Source organism: Lissotriton vulgaris, chromosome 1_1 (genome assembly GCF_964263255.1).
Source record: "Lissotriton vulgaris chromosome 1_1, aLisVul1.2, whole genome shotgun sequence".
Classification (NCBI taxonomy): domain Eukaryota; kingdom Metazoa; phylum Chordata; class Amphibia; order Caudata; family Salamandridae; genus Lissotriton; species Lissotriton vulgaris.
The window spans coordinates 119,498,189-119,509,487 of record NC_141685.1 but is presented as its reverse complement, the minus strand read 5'-3'; the positions used below and the strand labels follow the sequence as shown (position 1 = coordinate 119,509,487).

Here is an 11,299-nt window from a genome sequence, read left to right as displayed (position 1 = left end):
AGCAGCAGGAGGCCAGACTTGTGTCTCGGGCAGCAGCGTTCATTTTGTAACGCTGGGGCTCTGGTTAACTTTAACCATGATCGTCAGAACTAACATGTCTTCTCCGTCTAGAAGAGTGGAATGCTACCCCCGTCTCCAGAATTGGCGAGGGGGTAGTATTCCAAAGCGTATGACACCTTACACGACATGTTTCGATAAAGCCAAACCAAAGTTAGCATTAACCGCGAGGATTATAATGCTCTTAAGAGTATATAGTATGGCAATATCATAGAACAGCTATAAGGAAGTAGTTCCGAACGCTGCAGACAGGCTCAGCTCATTCTAGAGCACCATCTCACATATAACCAAGCACTCTGCCTTCAGGATTGTTAAGGCCTGCCATAGGAGTGACTTATAGGTTACTATGTATCTATATGTGTGTAGGTATAGGAATACTACACCTAAGCAAGGGGGAATTACACGACCTTGCCCCAGCTGAGTGATCAGCCAGTTGTGTCTATTTCGGTGGCCAGCCAGGGGTGGCATAATACATGCTGCAGCCCCTGGTAGGCCTTGGTTGCACCTATGCCCTGAGTACCTAGGGTACACTATACAGGGACTCATAAGGAGAACCAATATCCAATTGTGTATGTACCTAAGGTACATGGAGTCCATTTTAAGGAGAGAGCCGATAGCCTGGGGCCCTGAATAGCAGGATCCCAGGCCAACTAAGTTGAAAACCAGCTAAACACTAGGCAAAAAGTTGGGGGTAACCATAGTCAGATATCCACCTTCCTACAGTGTGTTTTCTTATGGTGCTTGTAACCATCTCTACCTCTGAATCTTTTCTGACATTTAGAGCACTGATAATTTTATTCACCAGTGTGGATTCTCACATGTTTAGTGAGATGAGATTTTTGGCTGAAACATTTTTGGCATTCGGAGCACTGATAAGGTTTTTCCCCAGTGTGGGTTCTTATGTGCTGTGTGAGACCACTTTTTATACTGAAACATTTCTGGCATTCAGAGCACTGATAAGGTTTTTCCCCAGTGTGGGTTCTTATGTGCTGTGTGAGACTACTTTTTATACTGAAACATTTCTGGCATTCAGAGCACTGATAAGGTTTTTCCCCAGTGTGGGTTTTTATATGCAACGTGAGATGTCTTTTTTCATTGAAACATTTCTGGCATTCAGAGCACTGATAAGGTTTTTCCCCAGTGTGGGTTTTTATATGCAGCGTGAGAGGTCTTTTTTCACTGAAACATTTCTGGCATTCAGAGCACTGATAAGGTTTTTCCCCAGTGTGGGTTCTTATGTGCCGAGTGAGACTGCTTTTTTCACTGAAACATGTGTCGCATTCAGTGCACCGATAACGTTTTACCCAAGTGTGGGTCCTTGTATGTTTAGTGAGTCTCATTTTGTCACTGAAACATCTCTGGCATTCAGAGCACTGATAAGGTTTTTCCCCAGTGTGGAATCTCACATGTGCAGTTAGAAGTGATTTACGGTTGAAATGTTTTGGGCATTCAGAGCAATGATAAGGTTTTTCCCCAGTGTGGGTTCTTATGTGCTTTGTGAGACTACATTTTAAACTGAAACATTTCTGGCATTCAGAGCACTGATAAGGTTTTTCCCCAGTGTGGGTTCTTATGTGCTTTTTGAGACTACTTTTTAAACTGAAACATTTCTGGCATTCAGAGCACTGATAAGGTTGCTCCACAGAATGGGTCATTGCATGCTGAGAAAGACTTTGTCTGTAACAAAACCTTTTCTGGCATTCAGAGCACTGATAAGGTTTTTCCCCAGTGTGGGTTCTTATATGCACTGTGAGATCGCGTTTTTCATTGAAACATTTCTGGCATTCCGTGCACTGATATGGTTTCTCTCCAGTGTGGGTTATTGTATGCCGAGTGAGACTGTTTTTGTCAATGAAACATTTCTGGCATTCTGTGCACTGATGAGGTTTTTCCCCAGTGTGGGTTCTTGTATGCTGAGTCAGAGTGCTTTGATTACGGAAACATTTCTGGCATTCAGAGCACTGATAACGTTTTTCCTTAGTCTTAGAGTGGTATCTTGTATGCTGAGTGAGACTGCTTTTGTCTTTGAAACATTTCTGACAATCCGGGCACTGATAAGGTTTGTCCACAGAGTGGGTTATTGCATGTCGAGATAGACTCTGTTTCTTACAAAAACTTTTCTGGCATTCAGAGCACTGATAAGGGTTTTCCCCAGAGTGGATTCTCATATGTTCAGTGAGATGAGATTTTTGGCTGAAACATTTTTGGCATTCGGAGCACTGATAAGGTTTTTCCCCAGTGTGGATTCTTATATGCTCAGTGAGACTGCTTTTTTGGCTGAAACATTTGTAACATTCAGAGCACTGATAAGGTTTTTCCCCAGTGTGGGTTCTTATATGCTGAGCGAGACTGCTTTTTTCACTGAAACATTTGTCACATTCAGTGCACCGATAACGTTTTACCCAAGAGTGGGTCCTTGTATGTTTAGTGAGTCTCATTTTGTCACTGAAACATCTCTGGCATTCAGAGCACTGATAAGGTTTTTCCCCAGTGTGGAATCTCACATGTGCCGTTAGTAGTGATTTAAGTTTGAAATCTTTTGGGCATTCAGAGCACTGGTAAGGTTTTTCCCTAGAGTGGATTCTCATATGTTCAGTGAGATGAGATTTTTGGTTGAATCTTTTTTGGCATTCAGCGCACTGGTAAGGTTTTTCCACAGAGTGGGTTAATGCATGTCGATATAGACTCAGTTTGAAACTAAACCTTTTCTGACATTCAGAGCACTGAAAAGGTTTTTCCCCAGTGTGGATTCTCATATGCTCAGTGAGATAAGATTTACGCCTGAAACTTTTTTGGCATACTTTACACGGAGAGTGTTTTCCCCCATTGTGGATTCTCATATGCTCAGTGAGATAAGATTTACGCCTGAAACTTTTTTGGCATACTTTACACGGAGAGTGTTTTCCCCCAGTGTGGATTCTCATATGCTCAGTGAGATAAGATTTACGCCTGAAACTTTTTTGGCATACTTTGCACTGAAAGTGATTTACCCTTGTGTGCATTCTGTCAAATTCTGTGAGATAAGATTTATGGCTGTATCTTTTTGACACAGGTAACTTTTTTCCCCAACTTCGGTTATTTTGCCTCGATTTTAGAGTCGTGCTTGTTTAGATAATGTTCAGAACTCATCTCTAAAAGAAATTGTGTGTAAATTTCTCAACACTTGAATTGAGCAAAAAATGTCGGGAAGCAGTCCTGTAACACCTGTTGAAATTTTCCTAGTAGATAATAGTCTTTAGGTTATAGCCTCTCCGGCAGCAACTTAATTTGTGACTGAAGTTTTTCTCAAATCGATTTGTATAGGTTCTTAGCAATGCAGTAATAAGGTGTTAGTCTGATATTTAATGATTAAACTGATAAGTACCTTTTTGCACTGATGTAATGGCAGTAACTGAGGGCGTTTGAACGTGCAGAGTACTATTGTGGATCATTAGTCGCAGAACATCAGTTCCTTCTACCCTTTCTATGTTTGGTGTAAGGTTAAGGTTTGTAGTTCTGAAGACGAGGATTTATTTACATTACCTATAGCGCAACTGTGCTCCTTTAATCCATTTTTATATTTAACAGTTTTACATATCACTACTGCACAACAGATAATGTTGAGGCCATTTACATAGAATTACAGAACAGTACACAATAAAAAGGAGACAATCTGAGATGGTCATTAACACAATAAAGTGGTGAATTTTTAAGGTTTTCGCAAGAGTGAGCAGAGTGGGTCAAGGTGTTATATCCCGAGGCAGATAGTCTCAAACTTGCATAACTGGTTAAAACGGTTGTTGAACAAAGGTGATTTTCCAATCTCTTAGTTGTTAATGTGTCAGCTTCGGAGTCTTCTTTCAGCGTCTTTTCTTTGATGGTATGCAGAAGAAACCTTTAGTTGTAACTTTTTATGCAGTGTGTGCTTCCTCTCTAGAATTACATGATGCTTTAGATGAACGTTATTCTGTCATGCTGAGGCAATTTGTCTTTCTGATAATATTTCAGATGAGGATGCTGAAGCAGTCTTTCTACATTATTTCTGATGCTGTGTGCACAGATATGGCTTTGCTCTGGGTTAATAAAATGCAAAATTAGAGACTTCACTTACAGGTATAGTACTTTCCTCGCCACACTTAGATTTTTGGAAATTGTTTAAACGTAGAATGCTGGATGTCCTTCAGTTTTTCAAAATAATCCTTCTTCTGGCACTGACATTCAAATCTTGCTTTCTTCGTCCGTAATTTCAATCACCTATAGTATTAAAATTAAATAGTTAATACATGTGCATTTCCAAAAATATAATTTACAAGCCAAATCAATGCAGAATTTTGAAAATGCTGAGCTGTTTTTCAGACAGAGCAGAGTGTAGAATGGTAGAATGAGAGTAATTGGATGTAGGAGTGAGGATCTGTAGAATTTTCAACATTTTATTAAGCTCACAAAGGATACATGTACCCTATAAAGTTGCAACATAGAATCCCAAAGGCAGATCTGAAAGTCATATGGACTGGCACCAAACAAATATTAAAAAAATATATACTATTAATTAATTTGTAATGCAGATTTCTGGGAAGGGAATGCCTCCTCCACGGACAACAGGCGTTTTCCCCTGCCCTGAGTTACCACCTACTTGTATCTGGTTTCCTGACTTTTGAGTTTTGGCCTCTGCCTCAAGCAAATCTATTGTGTGCTGCGAGGACTATGCCTAAACATATCCCTCAACTATGGTCCAGAGTATGAATCAAGGGGAATGAAATGAAGGCGGACTTTCATGTGTTCATTTTATTCCACTTGATTATCAGTTGTTAGGTTTTTCTGCACCTGGATTTACTGGGTGCAGAAAACCAGGACACAATCTTTTTCCAGACAGAAAAATTAGACTGAAAAGACGCATAAGACTCTGGGTGCAGCAGAAGCAGCCAAGACTTATGCTGGTTTTTTTTCACTAACTGGGGGAAACACACAATTCTTCCCTCTGTTGGTGTTCACATTTGTTGTCGGCCTGTGATTCGGCGTTGAGTACAGAGCGTATCGATTAGAGCCGAGGGGCCGAGCCGAAGAGGAGTTGACGAGCAAGCGGAGCGGAGCCTGGGACGACTGCCAGGGTTTGTTTTGTGACCGGTTCCCGCTTCACCCGCGTCCGGTTATACGGGCGCTTTAAGTTCTACAGATCTGCTTTGGGGGCAGGAACGGACGCTGCCGGCACCGCGGTGCTAAGTCGCTTGTGGTGCTGCTCGTGCGGCGGCTGCTGCAAGGCACAGAGGAGCCTTGGCCTGCCACCTGATTTATGTCAAAAATGTGTTCATTAATTTTTTTTTTCCACAGTCCACAGGCAAAAATTACACCATCACTTGGTCCCACGCAGGGGATCAGAAAGCCTCAACAGAATTATGACAGGTGGACAAAGTACATTGATTAATATAAACCAGCTCCTCCTCTTATTAGATAAGTCAAATGAAAGATACAGCTTTTAAGTGCCCCGGAGCTGAGACAGAGAGATAAAAAAGAAAAAAAAGAACATCATGCAACTTTGCTAAGCCAGCAGATAGGTCTAAAGAAAACTTAACGGCCTTCTGTAACGGTAATTTCTCCAGGTTGCTCCACCGAGGTGTTGTATGCGGAATAGCCAAAAAGCGTGGACAAACTCATCCTAACATGGGATAAGTAATTATGAATCTAACAAGGAACAAAGATAAAAAACACAAAAAAATCCACCCCCACCCCATCCGTGGTGGCGGTGTGTTCATACTAACGAGAGGTTGGTCGACACTGGGATTGTGATCAAAACTGGAAGAGATGGCGGGCTTCGATGGTGGAGGGACACACCGCAGAAGGACGGCCCTGGGAGAGGAAGGAGACAAGGGGGCCCCATTTAAATTAAAAATTCTTATAATTATCCCTGAAAATATCAGCCATACGTTCTAGGCTAAGCAGTCTCCAAAGATGAGAGTGCCATAGGGAAATAGCTGGAGCCTCCGTTCTCTTCCTCAGATCTCAGGGAACTGCTGCCTGATTTTACGTATACACAAAGCATTGAGCAGAGCAGAGCTGAGCCGAGAAGTGGAGTGAAGTGTCTACATCTGCCGTCTGTAGTGGGACTGGCTCTGGATCCCGCTCTTGCTCCTGAAGGATTGCCAGCATTCTCCCTTGTACTCTTGACAGCGATGAATAGCAACGAACAAGCAATGAACAGTGAGTGGTGAGTGACAAGTGGCAAGAGGTGTGTGGCGTGTGGCGAGTACTTAAGGTTGAACGGTCCGTAAGTCGCTGAGCCATTGGAGTCTGTAACAAGTCCGTAATACAAAATCTGAGAAATTATGCAAAGGGGAAAGTGACAATAGACTTTGACCCTGTTGAAGCACCCCTCGACCTCTGAATTACTCTGCATGCCTAGACTACAGCCCTACCTGGAGCCCGGATATTAATGAATCGGTTAATTAATTAATTAATTAATTAAGTAACCAGCAGTACCGGCAGATTCTGTACCGAGGTGTGCTTTGGGGGTGTTTTCCCTTGGAGGTATTTGGTGGTGTTTTGTCCTATCAAAGCACCCTTTGGTCTTGTCACCGGCCCCTTTGATTCTCTGAAAGAAGCAAGACTTCTTCACCTATTATGAGGTCAGGAAAGGAGCGGCCACCTTTCCCTGCTATCAAAAGGTAAAGAAAAATACAACAAACACTAATACTAGATACGTTTAAAATAAAACAGGCAGGTGACATATAGTCCTTTAAATCATCTAAGGTCCATACATTTGCGATACTAGGTAAAGTCGCTGTCAAAGTTTGATTTTATGAAAGATCCAACTGGTGCTATGCTAACTTTGCTAATAACCCCTGTGATCTTCAAACTCCAATTAAACCACTGAGTAGAGCAAATATTATATCCCCTAAGCAAGGAGTAAGTGAACCAGGCCACCCTGAGTCTGAAGCTGAAGTCGATCGAATGTGAAATTCAAATAAGGACCAAGTCAACCATTGGTGTCAAATAACAGACCTAGAGATGTTAACTATTCCACTTACTGGTCGTTCACAATAAGAGGACGCAAAATGCACAAATCTAACAATGGGAGATACTCGGCACTTACTACAAACTAGGCAGCCAATGCCAATAGAAGTGCAAGTAAAAATCAGAAAAGCTAACGGGATAGGGGAACCATCTAGTTTGGGCCAAATAAATCAACAAGAGCAAGATGCTCCAAATTAACTAAATGGTGGGGTGAAAATCATAAGGGAAGCCAATACCCCCACTGAAATCGGATCTTACTCTGTCTAAAATAAATTCAGCTAAAAAACAGTACCAGACGAAATGTAATCAAAATAATGCATCTCAAATTAATAAGGACGAATACAACAGCAACCCAGAAACTCTGCAGCGCTGGAGTACTCCGTATCAAAAAGACGTTTTGAATAGTAGTCCACAATTCATTAATTCTTGTGAAGAGGGAGATGATTTTCAAGGACCACAAAAAGAGGAGTATAAGGACCTATCATTCATAAATGGGCAACACCATAGCCCAGGTACTCAGGCACCAGGAAGTGGGAACGCAGGAGCAATTTGGGATTTATTCTTCAAAACCTCGCAATTAACTCTGGAAGCTTTAACATATCAGTCCAACAAAAAGGAGGTCCAAATAGATCTTGAGCGCTATTGCATCCTCTGTTACCAGAATTGAGCAGAAGATAACAACGCAAAATAATCTAATAGTAAGGGCGCAATCTCAGCCAATATCTACGTATGCAGAGTGTAGTTGTGCCCCACTAACTAACAAACTAACTACCATTCCGGATATTTTAAAAACAATAATTGACGATGTAAAAGGGAATTTTCCTAATGTGGGAATTCAACCCATCAAGACCGACTGCCACGCTAAAGATACAATAAAATGTAAAGACAATATTGTTGTTGTTAAAGAAAAAATAGATGATATAACAAAAGATCAAGAAGTGATAAACCTATGCTCGACACAATCAACAATGACAGACGCAGCTCCGGAAGTTCATCTATCAAAAAGAGAAACGAAAAAACAACGGTAGCAAGAAATAAAGTTCTTAAAAGTATAAAAAAATACAAATGCATCAGATATAGTAAGATTGAATACTGGAAACAACCATGACCAAATACCATATAGTGAAGGTGAGGGTAAACAAATGTCTCCAACAAAACCCTTTTAGTTATGAAAAATAAATGCCTAAATAATCAAGCTGATAGTATAAAAATGATAGAGAATGGGAAAATTCAGTCCTTAGAAATGCTGCAAGTGGAGGAAATTAATAAACAGGTGGAAAATAAGCCATCACAATTGGAAACAAATAGAGCAAAGAGGGAGAGTATCAGAGGGGATGAAACGAATAGAGATTTGTTAAAAACCTGTAAGGATATTAAATTACCACAAGATCTGGGAACCGAAACGAAGCAGTTACATAAACATCGACAATCATGGTCTCAAACTGTTAGTAATCATAATGGAAGGTTAACTGAGCATGCTCAAGGTGAAAATAGCCTGCAACAAATTAAATAAAATAACCCAGATCAAAAAGAAGGAGTGGTGCAGGTAATTATTACGCCGGAATATAAATCTAGGAGTAATAATGATATCTTGACTCGTGGGAACATATTACAATAAATTGTGTAATGCAGTACCCTCATTAAAGAAAATTAAATGTACCGACATAGAATCAATTGAATTCCTCACAATCAAGAATAATAATCGTGAATCAACATTAGTAACTTAGACATCATCTACTGCCGACAGCCGTATTATGCAAGAACATAATCTCTTTCAGGACTGGGGAATAAAAATAACAACTCCCCTGCAACCTTCCTATCCTAGCCCTTTTGTTTCATCAAAATTACAAAATCATAACCAAATGAGAACCAAGAATATTAAGAAATATTCAATATTAAAAACTCCATAGGTATGACCAACGGGCATCTTTTAAAATCATTAGACGTAAAAATAGGAGACCGATTATTTGACACTGTCAAATTAGGTTGGCTATCAGCAGCCCTCCATAATGTCAGGCAGGATTGACATCTACACTCTGAAGTTCCTTTAAGGGGCCCAACAATTATGAATGAAAGGGTCAGATTATGTTTGTGGAATATAAATGGGGTTCCAGCAAAGATTCAGAATAACGAACTTGCTACTCTGTGCTGTTTTCAAATCATTTGTTTACACGAGACTTGGGCTTTAGTTCCTTTTAGATGGGAAGGTTATATGGTTATTACTCATTAGCTAAGAGAACAAGTAACTATGGCAGACCTTGTGGGGGTTTGGCTATTTTTATATCAACTGAGCTAAAAATGGAAAGTGAAATGGACGTCCCAAGTCAAAAGGATTATCTAATTGTCAAAATACAAAACAAGTAAAAAATTATAATTAAATCTCTTGTAGTAATCAACGTATATAATTACGAAGAACAATGGCGACCAATTTGATACATTTGATAATTATGATATTGCAGCAACTGGACAATGGCACCCAACCTGAGATTATTATTACCGGTGTTTATGAAATGAAATGAATGAAACTTATATAGCGCACGACTTACCCTGGGGCATCTCAGCGCTTGCTTAGGGAACCTGTCCTGGTATTCCCCTGTGAGATAACCCTGGCAGGGTATCCACAAGGTGAAAGCCAGGCATCCCACCGCGAGGGGCCGTTGTGGAGATTAAGCAAGCTATTGCCCAGAGTCGCAGAGTGTAAACCCGTGAGTCGAGAAGGCACCGGAGCGAGAATTAACGAGTCCGTGGAATTTTTGAGCCCAAGACCCGCCGAGGCGGGGAATTGAACCCTGGTCCCGGGCCGAACTCAAGCTCCAGGTCTGCCGCCTCTAACCCCTGAGCCACACTTCTCCTTTATAACATGAATATGCTATGGTCTTACGATAGAAATGTTGAAATACAACGGCAAAATTACTTATGGTCAAATCCAAGTCTTTCATCAACAATGGGCATGAGGGAACAAAAGAATGAAAACATCAGCAAGACTCTTGTAAAAGAATTAGAAAAAAACATAATTAGAATTAGAAACCATAGGTCTAAGAGAGCTAAATGGGCGATTTCCTCAATATTCGCCACCAGCATGGACTTTTCAAGCAGGAGATCATAGGTCTAGAATAGATTATCATCCTGTACAAGCATTGGGGTGACTGGAGTGACAGAACTGCACCTATACTATATTCATGATACTCCTAAATGCCCCTAGAGGGGAAGAGGGGATCAGAACCGGACGCACCTGTCTGCAGCACATGGTAGTCTGGCATGCCTGCACTATCTTTTCACCCAGACTGTCCATAAAGATGATTTTAGTGCCACTACACACATAGCAGGGGGAATCTCAGATGATTCGCTGGTGGAGGTGCAACTCGATGGTCCGGTTGTGGACTTCATGCTACCCCCAAGGGTTGATCCGTGATATTTATAAGACAAGATGTTCAAAGCTCGTATGAGAGATGGAACAGACCTCTATTTTAAGGCGAACGGGCGGCCTGTTGAATCAACTTGCGTGCTATGGGATGAATTCAAGGCAGTAATTCAAGCCAAGCAACAAACCTTGATTGGGGGAATGCCGGAGGAACGTAAATTGAAGTGTGAGGCTCAGGACAGGGAATGTGCTTTCCTGGAGGCACGCTTGTCAAGAGGGGAATCAGTTTCTCTCCCATTACACCATCAACTGAAGCAGCACACATTAAGAGCACTAATGGAAAATAGTGTGAACTCATGCGCTGGCTACCCAGCATTGTCTCTATGATGTCGGTGATAAAGCCAATGAGTTGCTTACATGGTTAGAGAGACAAGACAAAGGACGGAACTGGATCCTTGAGGACACTGACAACAAGGAGACAGAAATACTGGGAGAGACTTCCAGGAAGACCTGACCCTGCCAATGCTAACGAATGAGGACCGAGACGCACTAGACCAAGACCTGACAGAGCAGGTCACGGTTGAGGGAGTCTCCTTGCAGAGGCTGGAGGTAACATCGAGGAATCCAGACGAGGTCAGTTCATGGTGGACGCTCGCTCTAGACTGATTGGGAGCGATCCTCTAGAAAGGAGCTAATCCTGCCAAAGGATGAGCCTTGAATGCCGGCCTCCTTGACACGGTCCACCAAGATCCCATGGTCGACCATGTCAACAGCGACCGAGACATCCAACAGCACCAGAGCCTGAGGAGTATCCATGTCAGCCTTCTCTCGCAGGGAGCCCAATACCGCCAGAATTACAGTCTCCGTTGAGTGGGCAGGCCGAAACCCAGCTTG

The 11,299-nt window shown here is 41.7% G+C and overlaps 1 protein-coding gene across 1 annotated transcript; it reads right to left on the bottom strand.

The window, feature by feature from the left end:
* Positions 1-739: 739 nt before the first annotated feature.
* On the bottom strand, positions 740-2,828 carry LOC147737705 (uncharacterized). Its single transcript, XM_086942428.1, has one exon. It carries the CDS (start codon positions 2,811-2,813, stop codon positions 852-854), a length of 1,962 nt encoding a protein of 653 aa, XP_086798554.1. The 5' UTR covers positions 2,814-2,828; the 3' UTR covers positions 740-851.
* Between the last annotated feature and the right edge of the window lie 8,471 nt (positions 2,829-11,299).